This window comes from Corapipo altera, unplaced genomic scaffold (assembly GCF_003945725.1).
Source record: "Corapipo altera isolate COAL_440 unplaced genomic scaffold, ASM394572v1 100, whole genome shotgun sequence".
Classification (NCBI taxonomy): domain Eukaryota; kingdom Metazoa; phylum Chordata; class Aves; order Passeriformes; family Pipridae; genus Corapipo; species Corapipo altera.
The window spans coordinates 1937082-1962161 of record NW_020884952.1 but is presented as its reverse complement, the minus strand read 5'-3'; the positions used below and the strand labels follow the sequence as shown (position 1 = coordinate 1962161).

The following is a 25080-nucleotide window of genomic DNA, read 5'->3' as shown; positions in this document are numbered from 1 at the left end:
AGGGTTGTTTCTGTTTTTATAATAACCACACCTGAAAAGTTTCATGTTAAACTACTTTTCCAGGCCAGCATAGCAATTCTTTGGCAAAGATGCCAAGATGTTTTAGCTGAAAAACAAATCTGCCAAAACCTGCTGGATGACAATAAGGACTGAATGCTTTATTTATTTGCATTTGATAATATTAGCAGCTTATTCCACAATGTGCTTTTGACTAATCAGTTAAGACTGCAAGTTACTGGCCAGAAAACAGCCCACTAGGAAATTACCAAGTTCCATACAACTCTCACAGGACTATGGGACCTTTCTCAAATTTCTCAAGCACATTGTGAGTTTCCAAATGTATTTACATACCTGATGTAATGTCAGACCTTGAACTATCACCCCTTGCTGGGCATCCTCACGAACAGCCAGAGGTCCAGAGCTGACCAGTAGATCACGGATCTGTTCATTGTAAATCTTTGAAAGGGAATTCAAAGTATTTTATTAAAACCATCTTCCCATATTTGACCAAATTAAACTTAAATAAACAGAAATCACTCGTCTTTTTTAGTATTTCTTTAAGGTAAAGTAACAAATTCACACTGTAGATTTTTTTCCAAACAGCTTTACTATACTGAGCTTAAAATATTCAATGTACCAGATTTCTTTTAAGCCATTAAGGTGCATCATTTTTTCTAGTAAATAACTGTTTTCCTTATTAAAAAAAAGAACTTTTTCTTTAACAAAACAAACAAAAAAAAAAGTTTTTGCAAGCAGCATGAGTCCAAAGCATTTATTTTCCTTTTTTCTCTCCTCTCCTTCTCCCCCTCCCAAACACCAACTATTCTTCCATTAAGAATTTGAGGGAGCTAGAAGATAACAATTTCACTACGACTACTCAATAGCATTGCCAAGACACTGACTTGTAAAAACAGAACATCATTTTGTCGTGTAATTTCACAGTGTTTATAGGATGTTGCTGTGAAGTCCTGAGATATAACCCTGGTATTTTTTTGTACACATACACAAATATTCAAAGGGATGTAATTGATCAGCAAGACAAAAATCATGAGAATGTTCAATGAATATATTAGAAGTGATTGTTCTTTTCGGGTAGCCTTCTGTAAAACAGTGACAGGTGCCTTTGAGCAGCAAATTTGGCAGACCACAGTTCAGTTCCACTCCTGTAAGGATGCATTTTGTCAAGCCCCAGTAAGGACCAGGGAAAGGCAAAACCAGCCTGTCTTTATGTATTAAATATGAATCATTAAAAGCAACATAGCAAATGCAGGAACTCACCTCTAAATAAGAGATAGCAACATCACATATTTTATCTTCTTTTATTTGATCCATGCGGTTATAAAGTGTCATCATGGTTAAATACATCACTCCAGGATCTTCAGGAGAACCTAACATGGTATAAGTCTTTCCAGCTCCTGTTGCACCATATGCAAGCACTGAATTTACACAAAAAACAAAGCAAGAATATGCAATTTATACCAGTAAGCTAACCAGAAACATGGAAGTCAAATGAACATTCCCAGACCTGTCATTCTGAACAGTTGTTTTCATAAACTGATCAAGTTTCTTACTTAGACTTCACCTTTTACAGCTGTAATCAGAGACCTATTTCAAAGTAACATTTTTGAATTTTCAGTTCAAAATTTACATGAAAATATTATTTACTTACTCTCATAACCCTACACCATCAACTTATTGCTAAAAGACATTTAATTTCCTCATCACATTTCATTTGCCAATTAAAAAAACCTCTTAAAGAGTTCATAAAGCAGGCTACCACACGTTCAGTGACACAACTGCTTCTGCTTGAATAACTCCAGAGGAGTTATTATGTCATTAGCAAACATATTTCAGATAAAATTCTGAAGTCTTATATAACCCTAACACAAACTTACTTCCAAAACAGTAGAGCTATTCTAACTTCCATATGCTAAAAAGCCAGCCTCTCATACATATGAATTAAAACACAGGGCTTTATTTCCATCTCAGGCTTTTTTAATGCCCCTGCAGCAGCTGCATACAATGGTAGAAACTTTGAAGTTTTTTAATTAAAGAAAATAAATAGCGAAGTTACCTGTGCAGTTATATCCATTTAAGAAGCCATCAATCAGAGTTTTGGTAGTATGCTCAAAAACTTCCAACTGGGATGACATTTCATCAAAAATAGCATCAAACATAAACTTAAGATCTTTCCTTTGTCTTTTGTTAATATCCCTGTGGGTCAGTCTCTTCCCGTTAAAGAAGCTAACTTCTTCCTCCTTTGGATCAAAGACCAACACATGCTGGTCAATAACATGGACAACCCTGCGAAAGTTCTCCTGTTTTTCCTTTTGGGTCTCTGGACGGACACGGACCACCACTTTCACGTGATTGCAAACATCTTCTTCCTTAGTGGGAGTCATCCCCTCCGGCCCCCAGCTTCGCTTCCAAGACTCTTTCAGGTTGCACAGCTGAACCTCCTCTGCAGTTGACAACACGGAGTGAAAGGCATTATATTTCGGATAAAACCTTTCAGGTAGTTCACACTTTTGATAAGGACTAACACCCGGCATCTCTGCTGGGTCCACCCATCCCTTACCAGTTAGCTACAATGCAGTGCAACTTTGGGAAGCACTGTAACCGCCCTGAAAAGATGACTCAATCCAGCGCAGCTTTAAGAAACCCAGCTAGCACTTCCCCAGTAAATTCCTAAGTTTATTTTAACAATTCAAACTACTAAATAACCTACTGGCTGTCCTTTGTGTCAGAGCAAGCTTGAAGATGAGCTTCCAGGTTCCTACAGACTAATGGGGGTAGTTTTCTTGTCCTACAGCAGAAGGCAGAGCAGCCGCCCATGCTGCTTTCCCTGGGTTATTGATTTACTCGCGTTGCACGCGGGTTTAAAGGGAGTTATAGTGGGATTTACGTTAACGTAAATTGTATGCGATACAGCGACCGATAACAACCTGGAATTTCTTTTAAATAGCCCATCTTCGCTTGTTCGTTCCCCTAAGAGCGGACAGCGACCTGCTCTCGGCGACGCTTCAGGGCAAGCTCAGCTGAGCCGTAACCGAGCCACGGCCACGGAGCAAGGGGACAACTGGGTCAGAGGAACGGTGGGGGGGCTCCACTCCGTACCCCACCGCACTCACTCCTGCTCGGGGCACGCCGCCGGGATCGGCGCAGCGGCGAGACAACGCTCAGCGCCCGCCCCGGCACTCGCCCCCCGGGCCGTGTCCACACCCGGTCTTAGTCCCCGAACCGTGTCCATCCCCGGTCTCACCCCCCTGGCCCCTGTCCGCCCGCTCTCTCACCCCCCGGCCCATGCCCATCCCCGGCACTCACCCTCGGGACCGCTGCCCGCCTCCGGCCCGCGCCCATTCCCGGTTTCACCCCCGGACCGTGTCCCTCCCCGCTCTCACCTCCGCGGCCGGTCCAACCGCCACGCTCCGGCCGCCGAATTCAAACACAAGCAGGCCGCCCTCCGCGCCTCCTCATTGGCCGCCCGCCCGTGACGTCACCAGAGCGACGGCGCTCACGGTAAGTGCGCGGGGCCGAGCTCGGCGCGTGCCCCGCGGCCCGGAGGGAGCGGGCCGGGCGAGCGGGGACGGCAACGGGGCCACCAACGGGGCCACCAACGGCCGGCTCTCGCTCCGCGTGTCACGCTGGCCCGGCCCGGGCGGGGAGCGGGAGAACAGCCTTCGGCCGCGGAGCTGGCGTGGGCCGGGCTGCGGGCTGCTGACGCTTTCCGGCCGCCTCTGCCTTCACCTTCTGGCTCAGTGCGAGCCCCGCTCTGCCTCCGGTCGTGCCCGAGTGCCGCTTTAGACCGTAATAAAGTACGCTCTGTGCTCGCTTCTACGAAACAAAATCCCCGTGGTCTGACAGAATAGGGTTGGCTGTAGGCAGAGCGTGTCCCCCAGAGACCGGGCTGGGCTCGCACCCGCGTGGGTCGGGGTGAGGAGGAGGAGGAGGGTGGTTCGCACCTGTCCTGCTTTAACCAAGCCCCCGCAGGCGCTGGCTGCCCCACCCACGGGATCGGGGAGAGCGGGGAAAGGGTGAAAACTGGAAAACTCGTGTTTTGGGATAAAGGCAGTTTAATAGGGAACGAGAAAGCTGTGCACACAAGCAAAGCAACGCGAGGAATCAATTCACCAAGGGCAGGCAGGTGCTCAGCCCTCTCCAAGAGAGCAGCGCCCCTTCACGCGCAGCAGTGACTCGAGAAGACAAACCATCACTTTAAACCTCCTTCTCCCCACGCACTGTATAAATTCAGCGTGATGTCATATGGTCTGGAATATCCCCTTGGCCAGTTTGGGTCATCTGCAGCAGCTGTGTCTCGTCCCTGCTGTGTTCAGCACAAATCCAAAGCACAGCCCCATGTGAAGAAAATTTACTCTGCCCGAGCCAAAACCAGCACGGCATCCCATGGTGATGTGTGTGTTTGCTGTAGGGGCGCTGTGTTTTGTTGTAAAACCTCAGTTCTGGGCGTCTGTGCAAAGTTAGAGGGATGTGCACTCAGGAATTTAAGGTAGGTGGAAATACTACCCAGCTGAGGCTTAAATTATTGAGAGAATAACTTTCCAGAGGTGATTACTCAGCATGTTCTTATCTATGCAGGCAAAATATCTGAGGCCTCCGGCAAGGTAAATGCAAGCAAAACACATAATAAAAATTTGACAGTGAAAATAATCTACTGGTTGCTTGAATATGCTTGATTGGTAAATAGCATTGAAAGTTCTGAAAACATATTTTGCTGACATGACATATCAATAAAACTGCCCATCTTGGAATGTGTGTTGATTGCTTTACTTATAGCAGTTCCACTTTGTTTTTTAAACAGATACCCTGTTTCAGGTATTCGTTTGAAAGTAATTCCCAGCATCTACTGTTCTTCCAGGTTGATCAACTCCAAAATGCTATCTCGGTACCTCTGCCAAGTTTACAAGTGTTTGTTTCTCCACGACTTAAAACTGAATTCAGTAAGTGTGGCTAGTTTGGCCAGAAAGATCTATATTTCATCAGAAAAGCTTTCTGACTGTGAGTTAAAGGAACAAACCGTCCAGAAATGCGAAACTGAAGAGTTGCCTCGAAGTATGGAAAACAGTAACTTTGGAAGACTGCATATACCAGTGATGCTGGAGGAGGTTCTTAGTTGTTTATCCCCCCAGCCAGGCCAGGTGAGTTAAATGATTAATTAATGTTTGTGATTCACTAACAGTCCAGCAGAAAAATTTGTGCGGCGTAGGCGTAACTTTTTTGTAGAGGAATAAAGGGGTGCTCTTTAAGGATCAGTTGCAGCTTTTAAAGGTTCTAAATTGTTTTGCAATTCAAATTAAGACTCTGCATTGAAACTAATAAAATTCTGGTATCTGTATGCCTGAATCCCCTCATAAGCAGTATTTGTCAAAACTGTTGTGTTTGAATACTCTCTTGCTTTTGTGCTTGTGTTTCTGAACTGCACTTGTGTATTCCTAAGGTCATGTTCATTACTCATAGTAGTGGGGAATTCTCAGGGATGGTTGTGTCATGAGTTTGTGTAAAGCTCTCTTCCTCTTGTACAAGAGGTAGTATGTGGGTTTTAAAAATCATCATCATCATCCCTTGTTCTGAGATAGTTATTTCCATGGTTGGAGGTGTTTCCTTAGGGAATGCTTACACTGCATGAGGAGCACTGTAGAGGTCCTGTAGTTATAAAATGGCTGTATGGTACCAGAAATGGTTTTGCCTCGTTAGTGTGGAACTTTTACAAGCTGTCTTATTTGGGTATGGTACTGTAAGTAGTTTGCTTTTGGTACCTGGGTTAACTCAAGTCTCTATGCTGCTCTGTTGATATATCTACACTGTATGCAGTCTAGGTATATTGTTACATGGTTCCTTGAGAAAAATGATACAGTGAAATGTTTTTTTGTCTGAGTGATCATAAATACAATGCTAAGTTGAAAGGATTTCTTATACAATGTAAATGCTTAAATAATTTTCACATTTCGGATGCTTTCATCTGTGGTATTAGTGCTTATGTTAGCTTCATAGGATCTTACTAATTTAGGCTTCTCAGTGTGTGGTTTTACTACAAAGACTGAAACGACACATAAATAAGTAGAAAGTTTAAAGAGAGTGTGTGTTCTTGTTTTCATTTGAGAACAGCCTCGTCCAACAGTGGTGAAGTGATACAGCAATTCTGAGATGGATTCAGTGATCAAAAATTTGCAGTCAAGTCTTGTTGTGTTGCCTTGTATTTTAAGTGTTTGAAGAAGCAGTGAGAATGCAAATAGTGTGCACACACATTAGCATACAAATTGCCCTTGTATGTGTCCTACTGTTGAAGACACTTAAATCAGTCAAATACATAAAGAACTTCAAGTTCACATTTCTATGTCAGAGCTATGGTGAAATTTTCACACATTAAATGGACATAGAAATTGTGACACTGTATGTAAAGTATTTTTTCCAGTTGTGTAAGTTTCTCTTTAGATAAGAAGAGGCTGATGAAGTGACTGTTCATTAAACTGTCTTTGATATAAAAAAAACAAAAACAAACAACTTTCTTGGCAACAGAACTTGCAAAAGAAATTATTTAAGGTTATAAACTATGGAGAGTAACTATCATTGCCCCTGAAGAGTTTCTGGTAATTTAAATATTTATGGATGTAAAATAGCTTATTATTGGGGTGGGATTTTTTTGGGTCTGTGTATCCGTGGTTTTGCAGATTTCTAAGCTAGTAGTGAACAACTAATGACTGCTGCAAAAGAGTCCAAGTGTGTTTACCTCAAACAGAAGCATTTATAATACTGCTAACCTGTTCAGAATAAAGGAAACTGGAAACTGTTCAGCACTCTCATTTTTCCTTTTATATATATATTTTCAGCACTTTCTGCAAAAGAATGCAATGTGTCAACTGAATTTTGCTGGAATAAGTGAAATTTTGAACACAGATTGAGGCAGTTTCTCACTGACGTGAATGGTGGTAACCAGTTGGTATTAATATGGATCTCAACTGGGACTGTCGTATAAATTTACATTTTTAACGTTATAGTCATGACAGGGAAGTCCATAAACACTTTATTGTGGGTGGGGAAGGAAATGCTCTGATCTTGGATTTAGTTTTTCTGCTTTCTTCTCTCCTACACACATAAAAATTTCCTTTACTCATCTTTGACACAGTTATATTCTTTGTTATAAAATAGCTGATTTGGGCCTCTATTTCTTGTTGTGTCCTAATACAAGGAGTTGCCAATATAAAGAAAATCTAATCAGAAAGATGATGTTCTCCCTATAGTTATGGTCAGTGAATGGGGTTTTCATTTTACTTATAGGGGTTCTTAAGAAAATAAATGTTACTTAAGAGTGAGTCACAGCTGAGATAAAGATGTTAGTACCCTCCTACTGAATATTCTTGTTGACTGTCTCCTTTGGGGAGTCTGTTTGTCAGGAGTTTTAGCAATAATATTTCCACTTATCTCTGAATCTTCTTTTATTGCCTTGTTTCACAAAGTCCCTGTAGTAGTCCTATCTTTAAAGCAAAGGCTACAAATTAGTTTTTACCGATCTACCTCACTTCTCAATGAAAAGTCTGTTGCAGTAAATCCACATGCAAGTAATTTCCTCTTTAAGTTTACTGTATTGATTAAACTACATTTTAATCTTTTCAGTCCAATGGTGTTCTTTGCAAATACCCAACCGATGTTTTTGCAACTCTCTGGGCAATTGAGTTTTCTCTGTTCTCTTAAAGAACCAAGTGTATTTTCAGAATCAGTGTCTTTAGACATCCAGAGGCGTGTTTTCCCAGTTTTCCCCCTACTTTTTCCCATTTTTTTTTTCTTTTGCCATAGTCACTGGCATTTTAACTAGACATGTGGATCTCTTCCACATATTATGTCTATAGTTTTATGTAAAAGAGTTTCACTAGCAGTGACTTCTAGTATGAATGCTAGAGGCTGAAACTCTGAAATTTTAACTATTCTTAGGAGGACCTTAAAGGTTCTTACGAGTTGCAAAGCTGTAGGAAACGACAGTGCTCCAGCACAACAAACACTTCTATATATGATATTTAAACTCCAACTAGAACAAAAGCAAATTGTGCCCTACTCAGATTATATGTAACCTGATGACATCTATGGTTTTGCATTAAATATGATCTAGAAGAGACTAGAATGGAGATACCATAAACTCTGCTAGTATTATTTGGTTTATGATAGTTCTGGAGGCCTTTTTTATTTTTTTAGTGTCTGTAAATTATAGGTATCTGTAATAATAGGTGGTCAAACTTGAGGTGAGAAAGAATGAATGAGACCTTTCCCTTTTCTCCAGTGTTTAAGTGATTAATCAGAAACAGTAGCAGGTGATTTTTTTTCCTCATTAAGTTAATTTGTGTAAACAAAAATAAGGCAGTTAATTTTCCCCAAAGAGATCTTGTCTGACATCTTCTTGAGTTAGCTGGGACTTACTGTGGAGATTTTGTTTTTGATTCTCCATAAAATTATTTAGATAATTTTTGCTACCCAGCATTCATTGAAGGAATGACAATCCTTGTCTTGGAAATAATGTGTGATATCTAGTTTCTAGAAAGAGACAGGTATTTCTTGAAAACATCCAGCTTTGCCATGAGCTCTCCTTTCAGTCTTTCAGGTCTATATTGCTTTGGTTTCAGGATAGTTACTATTTTCACCCACCCCAACATCAAATGATTCTTTTTCTGCTGAGATCATCAGCATGGCCTTCTAAAATAACAGGAGGAGCTATAAGACATTGTTCTGTTGTGAGGGAAGTGATGCTTGAGCTCTGCAGCTGAAGTCTGAAGACAGTGGCTTTTCACCTCCTGAAGGTTCTCTTGCCACTGTTGGATGTTGTTGGGCTGGAGCAGGATTGTTTCCTTCCTTCTCTGCAGAGCTAGTTGGTCAAGTCACAGGTGACACTGGGAGGAAGCTGAGGAAGGCTGCTGGTGTGCAAAAGTGGGGTCTGTTGTTGAGAACTTGCTGTCTTAGTTTCTCTGTATTCCTGTCCATGCGTCAGTATTCTCTTTCTGCCTTATACTGAGTGTAAGCTCTTTAAGGCAAAAATAACCTTTCTCTGTACAGCATCCTGCAGAGTGGACTTCTGTTTTGTGAGAAAGGTTTCCAATTATCGTGGTGTATAAATAGTTACGGGTCTATGCTGGTGACCAGTGTTCTTATCATAGTACCTCCAAAGCCATCTGCAAATAATTTATAACTGGAACGACCCATTTACACTAGAGGCTCTCAAAATTGTAGTTTTCTGCAGGGTATCCAAAATAAACAGGAATTGAAAAGGGATCTGGAAAAATTAGTTCTCCGTTCTCAAGCTGTATGAGTTGGTTTTTTTTGTAGGATGCAACCAAAATACCAAGTTTGGAATGGAATATTAATTACATCATGAGATAAATGCTGAAATACTTGTTTTGAAAAAGCAGAAGACACACGTGTACATAGTGGAAGTTTTTATTGTTTTAGGTTATTTTCACTGGACTTGTAAAATTAATTAGGTGACATAAAACAAGTGATTTGTAAGTGTTCTTTATTGTAGAAACAGCTATGTTTTTTTGTGGAAGAATGCTGAAAATATCTTTCCATATGCAAATTTTATGGATAATTTTTCTGCGTCAGCAGCACAGTGATTTATATGGTGATTGATAAAGATAAACCATTGTTGTGAAACAGGAAGAAAGATATAGGAACTTGCAAGAGGTAATAAACTAATACAGAGAAATTCTAACAATATTCTGGGATTTACAGAACACACTTTTTTCCCATGATACTTGAGTGTTACTGGGGTATATTGAGAGTTATTGCAGCTGATCATGTAGTTCCTTTGTATTCTTTCAGTCACTCTTACCTGATTGCATATATTGTGAATTTATGGAAGAGACTAGTCAGGCTCCAGATCACAGCTGTGTATGGAAATGTTTAATAAATGTGTGTGGAGTGCATATGTATGCAAAGTATATTAATTTTTGGTGGTGTGTTATAGGAAACTACTTAAATGGAATCTCATCAGATAATGCTGATTAAAATACTTGGCTGAAATCATACTTTAAGAGGGAATTTTTTTGGGTGAAGTTAGCATTTGAAGTTAGTGCACAAAAATGGAAAATATTTTCAAAATAGTTTTGATTAAGATATGCAAAAGATAGTACCTCAAATATTTATTATTATTTAAAATAGTGATATCATCTTGTTTTATGATGGTAGTGTCTACACGTGGATTTGGAAAATCAGCCCCCATTTGCTTAAGTTCCTTAAATTATGACTGATTGCTCTGTGCTGTGACGTGCAGTCTAAATAAAAAGTAACAAGGTAGAAGGAGTATTATTTAACAGTGCAATGCCAACAAATGTTGTATATGTTCTACAGTATCTGCATCTGAGTGAGTTCCATCACAAGATGAGAGAAAAAAGGAGGGGACTGGGAAGAAAACAAGACAGGAGTCTGTTCTTGAACAGCCAGTTGAGGAGGCGGAGAAAGTCAGTCACGCTTGTCAATTATCTTTTTGTTCTGCTGTCTTCTGTAGTGGGTCTTCCAAAAATACAGGGATCTTAAATTCCTTAACAACAGAAGACTTAAAACACGTGTGATTTGTTTGAGAGCACTGCATAACTGTGTTCTGTTTTGAAGCTGGTACTGCTGAGTGATTAGACTGTGGTACCAGGAAATGAAAAATATCCGTGTCTTGCATCTGAATGATGGCAGGATGTGAACAAGGCATGGTGGAGAAGTCCCTTCAGATTTTGCTTTTTTTATCCTTCAAGATTTTGGTCTTTTGAGAGAAAATAACTGAAATACTTGGATGGGGGGAGGAGTAAGTTGATGGCTACAGCTGCACAGGGAAGAACCTTCTGGTGGTGGTTCATGGACATCTGCCTGACCTCCTCATCTCCCACCTGCACCGTGGCTCTCTGCAGGTGTATCTAAATGTCACCAGCAGCCACAAGAAGAAGAGCTCTCACCAACCTTGGTCTGTATCCTTCCCTATTGCAGTAGAGGAAGGGAAGCCTGCAGCTGCTGTATCCAGAGAGACCAGCAAGGGAACAGGGTCTGCCCACTGAGAAGGACTCTGCAGATGCACCAGATCTGGTTTTATGGTGATACTGGGCTCGCTTGCTCTTGTCACTCTGTCGCATAACAAATGATAGTGCTTCAGGAGACTATTTAAGATGCTGTGTTATAATAAAGCAAGATTCAGTGCTTTCGGGTGACTCAGCTTGTAATGACGCTGTATATGCTCTCCTTTTCTGTTGTGACAGCATTAGTCTTTGCACCTCTTGGGGAAAACTAATAAAATTCACCAGAAAGTAATCTAAGCCCTTTAAATTTTAACTTGATCGAGCCTGTGATCTCAGAAAGGGTGATAATTAATATATGTAGCTACTCATTTCCTCCTCATCTAGTACTGTGTGTCTTTAGTCAGCCTTTTGGCTAAGCTTTCTTATTAAATATTTGAATTTGAGTTTGCAAACAGGAATACAGACTTTTTCGATCACAAAAAGTATTACTAGCAATTGAAGATTGCAATTGGAGTATGGAAAATATCTGCAGGTTTGTTCTTTTTGTTTTCTTGTTTTGTGTTTAATCCTGTAGTGAGTGGCTTTGCACAGACTTTTTCTGAATAAAGAGGCAATTAAAAGTTTAAACTACCAAATTTGTTGTTTAAAGGGGTATCTGAAGTTATGCAAGTGCATGGTCTGATTTTTTTCCTAATCCTTTTTCTTTTTCCCAAATTTTCTGAGCATGTCATCTTCATTCCAGGGGTGTTTGCTAGCATTCAGCAGCTTGGGAAAATACTTTTCTAATAATTGCGTTTTAAGCACTGAAATAAATTAATATTGTTTCAGGCTCCCTCTTTATCAAAAACTGTGTTATCTAGTGTCAAATTGCTGGAGGCACCTGGCAGCCAAGACTTATCAAAACCATGTCCATGGCTTTTTTTGGGTTGGGTGACCATAAATATTAAAAACTGGATTAGATTTTCAGTTGAGCCTTTGTAAAATTTTCATTGCATCTTAAATATCTTAGTTATAATTGAAGGAAGAAGTTTCTTCTGAGGTAGCTGAGGAAACCGTCTCTGTCTTGCAGAGTCTGGTGATTAGCTGAAGTCATTCAGACATTGAAATTTTAATTTCCTATGGAAATGTTAATAATGGTGTGCTTGAGTCATAATGTCATTAAATCTAATTCCAGACAACATTACTCTTAGGAAAATGAGTAAAGTAAATAATGCATACTGAAGCAAGGCCTGCCAGAGCTGTCTAAAAGCAGGTGGTGGTGGTTTTTGTTTGCTTTTCTTACCACTTGTCCAAGAGGGAAGGGGCTCATCTGTGTTCTCTTGCATTGAAAAAGATTGCTCCCCGAGATCTTTCTGGATGTTTCACTCAGCTCCATGAAGTGCAGTGTTTGGCTGGCAGGTTTCACACGAGGCAAGGAATGACCCTTGGGATACATGAGAGGGTCTGGGACATGGCTGCCTTTGGATGTGTGAGGATTAGAGTGGTTTGCCAGCAAATGGACTTTTGCCAGGCTTCTGTGGAGGAGCTGCAGTTGATGACTGAGAAGGATGTCGTGTGCTTTAACATACACTGTAGATGTCTACAGATGGAATATTCCAATATGTTCTGTGGAATCAAGATCACAAATTAAGGTATGAGGCTTTAGAAAATGAGTGAAGAAGGCAACAATAATGAAGAAGAGGTAAAACGCCTTTTTTTTTATGTCTTAATACAAAAATTGTTCATAAGTGTTCATATGTTGTTTCATACTTAGCTGTAATCAGAAAATTGAACCCTCGTGAAGAAAATATATTGGAAATTATTTGGAGGCATTAAGTGATTGTGACTGATGGATTCTTCAAAATATATTCGTAGCAACCTTTTTTCTCCTCTGTGTGAAATGATGCAGAGATGGTTGATAGAAAGTACAAGTTAATGAAATTCTGGAATATGCAGACTTAGTGATTTTACAGATATTTCAGCTGTATACTAGTATACTTTAGTAGCATCCTGTTAGTGTACCAATGAGATGAATGTGAAAAATGGGTAATAATGGTTGAATTATGTTGAATTGTTGAATCGACCAGTCCTGGAAAATCTTTTTATATTGTACTTAATACATGATCTGAGAAGGTTATTTTCCTACAAAATGCTAACTATTTATTTATGTTTCTCTTTGTGATGTAGATTGTTAGTCTTCGTGTAAACAACTTTTTTATCATTTAATATACTGTCAAAAGTACTTTTGGAAAAAATTAGTGCAGTTAGGTTTTGCCTATTAGTCCTGATTTTTTGAAATTATGTGTGACAGCTTTTTACACAGATGGAATGTGAACTGTAGAGCTGTGAGTTTTGGCTTTCTTGGTCGTCTTTATTTTCTGGCAGGTCATGTCATCAGGCATAATACCTTTTAATCCCTTTATAATATTTTCACTGACACGTTCCGCTCTTGGATACCTGAGCAAGATTTGGATGGGAATTGTGCCTCTGTAGGTCAGTAGCTGCTCATAAATGTTTCACAGTGGTGTCATCAGCATCACCTTATTGGTACTTAGGTCCAGAGATTTGTAAAGCTGTTTTACCTTGCGTATGTTTTCAATGCTTTCAAGTTTACTGCAGGGAAACCTGGAGGAACTGCTTTGATCTGCTGGGTAACCTTGACCACTACTCGCCACAGATGTTTTTATTTTCCAGAAGTTACTTTTTTATTTCTTTTTTGTTGTTAATTTATGTTGCAACACGGCAGGATTTTGTTACTGATTGAAGTTGAGATGGCATTAGAAAATCTAGGCACAGAGGAAGTCCTCTTTCATTTTCGGAGTTCCTCATAGAAGTAACAAAATGCAAATGAAATTGCAATTTTTCAGGATTGGAGGAAGGGACTCTAGAGTATCTCGGTGTCTGTGTACAGTGTGTGGTTCGCTGGATTTGTAATAATATTTTCCCTTCTGTGAGGCAGTAATTTTGAAAAAATTATTAAAAATCAATATACTCTAGTTTAAAACCAGATATGTCTGATTTACCTTATGAAACTGAACATATTTGCAAAATATTTTGAATTCTCATAAGAGGGAGCAAAGGTTATTAGCATGCTAAAGACTAAATATTGCTTCTTACTAAATTGCAGTAGTATAAAAATGCAAGAATCTCTTGGTCTCTTTGACCTCTTAATTTCTTAGTTCTGGGATAATTTTTCTTATTTGCATGTGAATAGCAGCAAAGCTTACATTTTAATGATGTTTTCAGCTTGACTTTGAGCGTGTATAATTTCTTAAATCATTTAGAAAAATATTAGAACCCTTCCCAACATTTCTATAAAAGTAGATTTCTCTACTAACAAATCTTTGTTGTGAGCTCACAAGTAACTTGCGTAGCTTGTCTCACTGTGCAAATGTTTTTTAAAAACCTTGTTTATTTAAAATAATTTAAAATGTCCTGCCTTTTGCCAGGCATGTAAAACACGTATGATATTTTAATTTTTGTATATTTAACAGGAATTGAGGACAAGTTCTTATGTAGTTGTATAAAAATTAAAATATAATCCTTTCTCTGCATTAGATAGGACATAGTGGTAGGTGCAATAAACAATTTTTGGATAAATAGGGAGGATGCAGGAGTCGTATCCATTATAAGTCACATCTTGAGTCAACCAAAGAAGCAGTGCTTAGAATGGAGAAATGTAAGGGAAATTTATAAATACATGCTTTAGGCTTAATCAGGGGTGAGTAGACAACACAAAACTGGGAGAAGCTGTTGACTCCCTGGAAGGCAGGAAGTCCCTGCAGGGAGACCTGGACAAATGAGAGGGCTGGGCAATCAGCAACTGTGTGAAGTTCAACAAGGGAAAGTGCCAAATTCTGCACCTGGGATGGGGCAACCCTGGATGTATGGACAGAGTGGGGAAAGAGATGCTGGAGAGCAGTGCCAGGAAAGGGCCCTGGGGATCCTGATTGATGGCAAATTGACCGTGAGTCATCAGTGCCCTGGCAGCCAGGAGGGCCAACCGTGTCCTGGGGGCATCAGGCAAAGCATCACCAGCTGGTCGAGGGAGGGGATTGTCCTGCTCTGCTCTGACCTGGGGCGGCCTCACCTTGAATATTGTGGCAGTTTTGGTGCCTGCAATATAAGGAAGATATTAAGCTGTTAGAGGGTGCCCAAATGAGGATGGTGAAGGGCCTTGAGGGGAAGCTGTGTGAGGAGCAGCTGAGGGTACTTTGTGTGTTCAGCCTGGAGGAGACTGAGGGGAGACCTCATTACAGTTACAGCTTCCTTGTGAGGGGCAGAGGAGGGGCAGGTCTCTGTGCTGACCAGTGACAGGACTTGAGGCAACGGCCTGAAGTTGTGTCAGGGCAGGTTTAGGTTAAATATTAGAAGAAGGTTCTTCCCCCAGAGAGTGGTTGGGCACTGAACAGGCTCCCCAGGGCAGTGGTCACAGCACTAGGCCTGACAGAGTTCAAGAAGCATTTGAATGATACTCTCAGGGACATGGTGTGACTCTTGGGGATGGTCCTGTGCAGGGCCAAGAGTTGGACTCAATGATTCTTTTAGGTCTCTTCCAACTCATCATATTCTGTGATTCTGTGACTTTGATTTTCAAGATTTAGTCTGAAGTCCTTGTTACGTGGCTTTGAGAAGCTCCACATCTTTCAGCTGTCAGTTATGTTCTTTCAATGGATGTCACTTCTAGCAGAGCAGAAGAGGAGAGTTTCATAGAAACTTTTTCTCCTTTTGGAGACTGAAATGCTAACATCATGGACAAAAAAGATCTCCAATGGATAAATCTTCTAATCAATATTGTTGCTTTAGCAAAAATAGATTTAGAATAGTTCCATAAATTTGATCTGATTAAGTAGTTTAAGTTTTGATAGATGCCATTCTCTAAACCCAGCAATATTGTTAATGCAAATTTGGAAGTGAGCGTACATAGTGTATATTTTATTTGAATAGAGAGGATTTATCTTTTTTAAACTGAAGAATTTTGTACATGTGTAATTGTTCAGCAGACCTCTGCTGGCATTGAATTTATAAGCAAACTGTTATCTAGGGGAGCTCCTAAAAAGAGAAAATTACCTTGGGAAATGGTCTGAAGTAAATCCTGATAGCATGTGGGCAGGGGCTTGGACAGAATGGTGGGTCTGCCCTTTGAGGGTCTTCCACTGGCCTGTTCAGGTAGACACAACCAGAGAGTGCTGGGGAAATGAGCTAAATATTTTGTTTTATTCTTGTACATGGTCATGTCTTATCCAGTGTTCACTATTCAGACTCTGCTTTAAATTCAGATTTTTGTCTCTTGAATTATATCCCTTCAACATTTGAATTCTTCACAGATTACCTTCAGAGATTGGTTACTTTAAAAGCATTACACAGAGCTGATCTTTACAGCTCTGTTATAAAACAGTACAAAAGCATGTGCAGAACTTAAAGGCAAAATACCAAAATTGTGCTTTGGACGCCCAAGTGGAAATACCCCTCTTCCTGCTTTTTTGAAGAGGTTAGCATTTTGATTTTTAGAGCTTTGCAACACGTTGGAAGTGACGTCCACTTGCAGTCGTTGAAATCACAGTGTGTCTGGGAAGCAGATCTAGTGTTCCAGAGTCTTACAGACAGGAAAACCAATACTGTGACTGACCTACCTGCTTGGTGCAGTGACTTTCTGAGGCTCCCAGGGGCTGGGTGGCAGAGGTTCCAGTGACCCTCTTTCAGCTGAGTGCATTTCTCAGTTAGTGTCGGATATTGCGATTTCCGGTGTCGCTTCACTTTTGGAAAGGAAACTGAAATGGAAGTGATTGACTCATTCCTTCAGGATTTTGCTGGAAGAGCCAAGCTGAACAGGTAAACCAGTGAAGTGTCGTGCTACCACTGAAGGGGGCAAGTCCACCTTCCCTGCCCCCCACATATCACATATCTGTGTAAGCTCCCATCCCTCCCTGACTTCTGAAAATCAGTCAAACACTAATATGGCAGAAAACTACAGTTTCTTTTTCTGTATTAGTTTTCTATGCCATGCTGCTAGGTTTAAGTGGCTTATGAAGTACCCAGTAAGCCCCTGTGCTGAGAGGAATGAACTGCAAGAAGGAAAACACTCATGAGAAAATAGTACCTAATTCCTCCTACACTAAACATCTTGTGCAGCCATAGTCTTGTTACCAGCCTTTGATAGATTGTCATTCTCTGACTTTGCTGTGTGAAGGAGATGACTTGTGCCGGTTCCCAGTGAAGTTACAGCTTTTTCAATTGGTAAAATTTAATGTTTATACAGAGATTTGTAGATCCTAGTGTAAGTTCTGGGGAAAACTTGCTTTAATTTAAGAATAACTCTTAACTGCAGCATTCATGCTCGTGTCAACCCTCAGGAGCATTACCTGTTCCACCCTTTCCTACAGGCCTAAAATACAACTCTTGAGTTCTTATCTGTTAACGCTTAACAGATCTCCAGCTACACTGCACGTGCTGCTCTCTGGATATACATTCTTGCTTCCTGTTGCTCTTCTGGCTGTGCAGCCATAGCGTGAGCTCACACCAAAACAGTCAATTTACTTGCAGTTTGTTTTCAGGTGAATAAGCAAGCTGAAGGAACCTGTGAGTACAGGACCAGATGTAGTGAGCAGACAGTTGTTTTGGGAAACAATGAGCTGTTTACATCAGCTGGTACAGATGAACTGAAAGGCTTCACAACAGGTTGCCTGTCTTGAGTCTGAAGATCTCTCACCCACTCATCTCTGATTGCTCTCTCTGTGTTGGCACCATCAGGCTGAGAGAGCAAGAGAGACAACTTTCCTTCTTCAAGATTCTGGGCTTGGAAGCTTGGGCATCATAGCCTGGGCATTCAGAAAGAACAACGGGGAGAGAAGTCTTACTTTTAGGGCTAACATGTTTTTGGAGGTCCATGAGACTATCAGTAGAAGAGTCTTTCATCCAGGATTACCCTCCTCTTATCTTCATTTGAGAACTTGAAAATGCCATTACTGCTTAGTGCAGTGTAGAATTGTTATCATTTAAAAATCTAACCAAACATGCTTTTTCTCAAAGGAAGGAAATGGCTGATAGATGTTTTGTCACGCTGTCCCACCTCTTCCCATCAGCTGAAGACCTTATTTCTGACACAGAAATTATTTCAGCCTCCAATTGTTAAAATCAACCTGGACTCTTAAGTGGAAGAAAACAGGATTTTTCAATGAAAATTGTAGATATTTTTATTAATAATAAATAATACTACTTGAGCAGCTTATAAAAAAGCAGATTTAAAAGCTGGTCCCTCAGTTTCAAACTGTACAAAACATTACTTGCATTTTGATTTTTTGAGATGTTTATCTGAAATGGAGTTAAGACAGTGCTCCTGAAATTCTCTCCTTCAAAAAAACTATTTGAGCAGTTGTGTCAGTATATACTTTTGGTCATCTAAATTTAAAACAAGACTTTTGCTAAGAAGGTCAATGTAACTGCTTCCCTTTTGATCTTGCATCCTTGTGGGTGCCTGGATAGTTCTTCTGTAAGAAAAGTTTTACTGGATGAGTCAGTGCACTGAGTCATAGGCAGCATGAAGCCTGTAGTGCTGTAGACTAACTAATTGGTAACAGTCTCAAATTTAATTAAAGCACAGTTGTCAGCTTTGTGTTACTGCTTGACATCCCACTGAAGTATTTTGTTTTTAGCAACTTAGATTAATTGTTCTTTGCCGTTAAAATTTGTGTGGTTTAAGATCTTGTTTCTGTTGAACAGACCTGCCATTGCTATTATCTTTTACTATCCTCTTTATGATTTTTATAGTACTCAGTTTGAATTTTTTCCCCATGTTAGGTCACATATTCAATAATTATGCTTTTTACCATGCCTGTGCATTTACAAGTGTTTAGAGTCCTTTGAGGATTTTTTTTAAAGTTTTCTTTATTAAAAACTTCCTATTAGTACTGATGAATGTTTTTTCACTATTCCAATACTTTTTAAAGTGTTATTCAGAACTTCTTAAAAATCGAACTTAAATATATTTTTTGGTGTTGACTTGCAGATTACGTTTTCAGTTTTGCTAGTTTTCACTTCTAATGTTCAGCTTGTGTTGTGGCCTGTTTTATAACACTAAATGGCTTTTCTTTATCCCAATGCCTGCCCACCATCTCCAGATGATGGCAGCGGTTTCCAGCATCATTGGGAACCTTTCTTTTCCTGTTCTTCAGTTCCTTTGTGCATGTGTTTCTTTCCATGATGCAGTTTGAGGAGGCAAAGAGCAATATAGGGGAGATGGGAGAACAGGACATGTCTTGAAGCTGTCTCTTTCTTTAAGGAAAATGAAACAACCATAAGCTATTGGGAGAAAAGCAGAGTTTCAGGTTTTTTTGTCATTTGCATTATTAAAAAAAACCCCATTGCTGACTTTGTGCAGGAGTCCTGCTTGCTCCCACTGAGAACAGAGGAGTGAAAACATGAATAGATGGTTGCAACTGAGTTTCTTATTTCTAAATCTTATTTCCAAAAATCTCTGAGACAGTATTTTTGAACTTGGAGAAAGGTGTATGCTACTTCCTTATGTGATGAATACTGAAGCTGGGATGCTGAACAAATGTCTTTCTAGAGATTAGAGGGAAGTAGAAGATTTTTTGATAATGCGTTGTTTTTCTCTTGGACAGTTTTTCTTCTCGATAAAGCTCTTTAGATATAAAAATATTACTTAATCATGAGGCCATCAGTAATACAGCACTAGTTCACATCACAGGTATATCTGACCAGTTGTCCCATCTCTGGCAGTGCCCAACAGCAGGTGCTAATGGAAACCTAAAAGAAGGGGAAGGGAAAGAATTCCTATTTTTTACGTTGTTTTACCTCTACCTGACAACTATAGTTTAAGGACATCCTTGCAGGGGGAAAGTTGAGGGTTGTATTCCTATAGTATCACTGGCATTCTGTTTTTTCAAGTGTTACCTCTCTAAAAATTGTGTTAAATATTAGACCTTTCCCCACAACATGATAGCCATAGTTTCAATATTTGCATGAAAGGCACTTTTTTATTTGTTCTCACTTGATGCTTGATAATATCATCAAGTTCCCTGAGCTCGTGTATTTTGAGATAAGTGAATCATACCATCTGCTACAGCTGTATAAAAGCAATGTTAATAGTCCTCCATAGAAAACTGCTGGAGCCTTCGGATGTTTTATTGGACCAGGGAGATGTGTCCTAAGGGACTCCTTTCCCACTTTTCCTATTTCCTTGTCCTCATCTAAGCCCAGTCTCATATAAAGCAGCAGTGATGGAATGTGTTCTGTTCCCTCCTGAAGTGATCACTCAGTTAGCTCTGAAATTTGTTCTTTGAATGTGATTTTATTGGTTTTCTGGACTGTAGATTTCCCGCATATCAAACTTTCTCCTTGGAATGCAAGGCTTACTGATGCAGTTAATTTTCAGCCTCCTTCCTTTCTAAAGGATTTCCTCCTTCATGCATATTTTCTTTGTTGTCTTTATCTTGGTTTTATCCAGCTCCTCTCCTTTTCTGAGAGTTCTTCCTTTATCTCCACTTGGAGTCTTTTTCTCCATCAAAGTATCTATTGACTTGATTTTGCATTTTATTTAAAACTAAAACCCTACATTTTTATATAGGTTTTTGACTGTAACTTTTTCATGTAGGCATTTGTTCTATTTCATTAGTTTGTGGTGATGCTCAGATGTCTTCAATATGGTCAACAACATAATATTTATGCTAGGAACTAGCAATGAAATTAATTCTTGAAGAGTAAAATGCAGCATATTTCAAAGCATCTCTTTCAATTTGAAAGAAGCAGTTAAAATTTAAAGCAAAGCTTTCACCTTCCTTACAGTCACCAAGGAGAATAAACTTCTACTTGGAGGTATCCAGTTTCTAGATGAAATAAAATCAGATAAACATCTTCCATTTCTTCTAAACTTTTCTTGTTCTATGCAGAAGATTTAAGAAAAGATTTCTGTGAGGGAGACCTGTAACTTGGATTTTAAACTTAGTAATTTGGGAACTGTTGTGTTCTGGTTTGTACAGTAACAGCAGCAGTAGCTTTGATGATAAAGTTGTGTGATCCAACTACTTTGTAAAATATTAATCACATAATCCTGGTTATAGAGTTAAAAGTGGTGATAGTTTCCTATTTTTTTCTCATCCCGTTTTTCACACATCATTTCACATACATTTTTGGTTTTTAGCACTTCAAAATTCTTTGGATTAGGTTATTGCTGGACACAATCAGTCCATTCTAAGTTGGAGTACTGAAGATGAAGAAATGAGATTTCTCACCTATAAATAGGATCTCAGTACAAAAGTCTGGAAAATCTCACCAGTAGTGGGATTTTCATTTGCTTTGGGTAGAGGAACTATTCAGGAATGTTAACATACACTAATTAATAAATCATCCCTTTTGAATTGTGTGGGACAATGCTTTCTTCATAACACGAGCAAATAATGGTGATAATATACTTAGTGAACATTTCACTTAAATGAAATATTTGGAAGTTGTGTTCTGTGTACACTGATGTGTTACAGCCAATGGTTTTGCCTCACTGTGGATGGAGATGAATTGCTCGTACAAATGTTGCACAAAATTTCCACCAGATTAGTTCATTCTTCCAGACAGGTTAAGGAAACAAGTTAAAATCATTAAATGCCATCAGTAACACCAGCCTTGGAAGTGTTATTCTCTTATCTGCTAGTCAAGGTAATAATTAGACACTTAAGTCTTCATTTCAGCAAACGTTATATAAAAATTCTGTCTTGTTGGCCTGTCTCTGAAATAGTTTCAGAGGCTGTAATAGTTAAAATAATTTAACAAACAGTCCAATACGTACACTTTGAAACGTATTCTTAGTCCTGTGCTTTTTATGGTTCTGTATAGAATTTACCTGTGTGGTTTAGGAATAACTTTATTTTTTTCTCAGCAAGTCAGGTTGCTTGCCTTAGGGTTTTCTATTTGATTAGTATATTAAAATATATAATACTAAGAACAAAAATGTGGAATACAAGGGTCAAGTTATCAAAAATAACCAGGCAATTATTTGTAAGCGAGTTTTAAAAGTTGGGTAAAACAGTGACTCTTACCAAAAGAAATCTATACCCATAGTGTTATTTTAGCAGAAAGAGCTCACAGTTACTGGTTTCCATATCAAACTACGTTTAAAAACATTGTCCTGGTTCCAGGCAGGACAGGATTCATTTTTGCAGTAGCTGGGAGAGGGTGTGGCCAGGATCCAGAGGTTATTCCATCCCACCTGACTGGGGAAGGGACTCTCTCTTCCTTTGGGTGGGGAAAGTGTGGTGGGGAGAGCCATCCTGTGTTGTCTATTGGCAGGGCCGTTTGTCCACCTGAATAATATCTTTCCTTATTCCTTCTGTTATTAATATAGTTACTGTTACTGTTTGTTTTCATATCTCTTTGCTATTTCCAGTAAATTGTTCTTATCTCAACCCGTGACCTTTGCCTTTTTTGCCTCCAGTTCTCCACCCCATCCTGCCACAGCAGGAAGGAGGAGTGAGGGAGAATGGTGTGACTTTGGAGAGTCTTGGTGGGGGCACTGAATTAGGGAATACCATTCCTAAACCACAGCAAATATTTATATGATAATATCGATTAAATAGATTTTGAGCGAAAGTATGTCAATAATTATAAATTTTTGTAATGTCAGTTGTTTTGCTCAGGGATTCTGCATTACTGGGGACAAAGGTACCCCTGACTTAGTGAATGCAAACTGGATTCCTGTAGTGTGTGTACTAAGAAATTACTGATGACCTCCAACCATGGGTTCATACTCTGATGTTTACATCAATGAACATGGAAATGGAGAATGAAAATGAAAATTGGAATTTTTTTTAAAATTCAAATCCATGAAAATTGACATTTTGGGGGGTTTTGAAATCTTAGGAGTCTCTCTGATTCCTTTGCAGTCTTGGTGGCCTGTGTGGCATTCGTGGAACATGTTCTTGTTGATTCCTTTTGGAAGCAACCATGAAATCTCATTCCTGGAACCTACTAGGTTTTCGTGGCTGAGGTTAATTAGAGCAAATGTTAATGCTGAAAGAGCAGAAATGCTAAAAATAATGTTCCTTTTCAAACAAATTTACTTGGTGAATATATTTTGCTGTCTTTTGTTTTTTAATTTTATTGGTCTCACTCAACACATTCCTCTGCTGAAAAGTTTTGGTGCAAATACCTGTTGAATTCAGTGCTTTCAATGTCTGAATTTTATTCATAATTTGTTGATAATTAGCTTTTGTGTAGTGTGTGGGTTTTTTTGTGATCCTGTATGCGATGATATTTTAGGAGTTTACATCGTTATGTTTAGAGATGTCCTTTTTTACTTTTATATTCATTTACTTTTATTTATGTTTATATTCTTAGTTTGAGGAATCTAAAATACCTAAACATCTTGACCAGAATACTTGGAGAATGTATTTGTGCTTCCCTGTTATTTACTGATCTGTTCCACACATGATGCTTTAATTTTCGGTGCCTGTGTCAGTGCTGTCTCTTCATCAAACAGGGCCTGTTTTCTGTGTTACTGTCATATGAAAATTTGCACTCTTTGTTCTTATATAAGTTTCAAAATTAGTTATTTTCCCTGCTTTTTCAACAGAAGCTGTATCAAATTGCCTGGATTTTCTAGAGGATCTTCATAGTTTCATATCCTGCATTTTGTTATGATGTCCTCTAGTTTGTTTAATTTTAAACCTGAAGACCATTAAACATAGTATCAGGAAGCAGGTCCTTTAGTATTTTTGACTATTTTGAAATTAATTGTTATTTAGTGCTTTCTGGAGAAAATGTCTGTAGAGGAGGCATTGTATTAAAATTAACCTTCAGACTATTTTCTGTTGCTAAAATTTATAATTCAGCTTTTTTTAGGAAGCAGAATGGGATTGGAGCATAGGACAAAACCTGTTTTTTTTGAAGTAGGTTGTTTTTAATGGAATTTTAAGGTCTTGCACAGCCATTTTTTGCCAAATGCGTGTGACAGAAAATGCTGATTAACATGGTCAGCTGAAGTTTTAGTATGTAGGAGTTTGTCAAAATGGGCTCAATGAAGCATATATTTCAGATCCTTGTGGACATTGTTCCATTCCTCAGTGACGTACAGAAAACAGATATAAAATATTATCCTTCCAGGAAAAGCGGGCGTGTACATTATTTTTATGGAAAATAAGTTTCATGTGTAAATTTAAAGTCATGACTGCTGTAGTGACAGACACACCTGTCTTCTGCATTGCTTTTACAAGAGCTTGCACAGCTGATTTGGATGGTTTTTTTCAATGACCCTTTATTAAAGTTCTAATTTGCTTTTACACTTGTTCGACTGCACTTAAATGATTTTTGTGATCTCCCTGCCCTCCTCTCTGTTTTATCAATAGTACTTGACTTTGCCATTTTTTGCATGAATTTTGGTACAATTTTTGAGCTGTTGGTCATTCTGGGTTGTGCTGTCACCCTCCCCTGTACGTTGTCATGTTATTACTTGCCACTGAATAACACATACAAGGTGCTGAATGATTTGTCATAGATTTGGACAGAAAGGGAGTAATGGTGCTAGAGTTTGCAATAAGGCATTTAACTTTTCCATATAGTGATTTTTAGGATGATGACAAACTTATGGTATTTAGAGTAGATATTACTATTCTTGAATGATTCCACTCATTGGAAGAAAATGGAAGACAATTCAGATTGGTCTGCAACACCTCTTTTGTGCTCTCATTCGTACCTTGTTTGTATAGGCAGAGTAACTGAGTAACAGCCTGGATGAGGACGCTATGTGGATAATGTAATGAGTATTCAAAACATATAATAATAAACTTAACAACATAAGGAATTATGTAAGAGTTCATTGGAAAAAATGTCTTATACCAGTAAGATAACCTTTTATTTTTAGTCCTCTATCCTGTTTGAACAATTGAATGTCTAACATGTATCAGACCACACTTGATGGCTCAGATTCTTCCCGTGGAAGAGAGGATTCAAAATTATAATTGCTTTTTAATTTTTCTTTTCTTGTGCAAGTGGCTTTTGGATGGAAATACAGGATAAAGCTAACAATTACAAAACTCACATCTAGTTGTGCATGTTGATTCCGAGACAGCCAAGCACTGTAGGTCTGAAGATAAACATG

The 25080-nt window shown here is 39.0% G+C and overlaps 2 protein-coding genes across 5 annotated transcripts in view; one reads left to right on the top strand and one right to left on the bottom strand.

Moving 5' to 3' along the window:
- KIF18A (kinesin family member 18A) overlaps window positions 1-3511 on the bottom strand; it is a 31643-nt gene extending 28132 nt beyond the window's left edge. Inside the window, exons 1-4 of one of the 2 annotated variants that reach the window (XM_027663330.1) lie at window positions 3402-3511; window positions 2075-2461; window positions 1279-1436; window positions 352-456 (exon numbers count right to left, since the gene is read on the bottom strand). In XM_027663330.1, coding sequence (XP_027519131.1) covers window positions 352-456; window positions 1279-1436; window positions 2075-2402 — 591 coding nt within the window. In that variant the 5' untranslated portion in view covers window positions 2403-2461; window positions 3402-3511. Of the gene's footprint in view, window positions 1-351; window positions 457-1278; window positions 1437-2074; window positions 2462-3324 lie in introns of both variants that reach the window. The other variant, XM_027663329.1, reaches the window with a different exon arrangement.
- Window positions 3429-25080, top strand: part of METTL15 (methyltransferase like 15) — a 91249-nt gene continuing 69597 nt past the window's right edge. Inside the window, exons 1-2 of one of the 3 annotated variants that reach the window (XM_027663332.1) lie at window positions 3429-3519; window positions 4877-5156. In XM_027663332.1, the coding sequence (XP_027519133.1) occupies window positions 4893-5156 (264 nt within the window). In that variant the 5' untranslated portion in view covers window positions 3429-3519; window positions 4877-4892. The other 2 variants (XM_027663333.1, XM_027663331.1) reach the window with 2 other exon arrangements.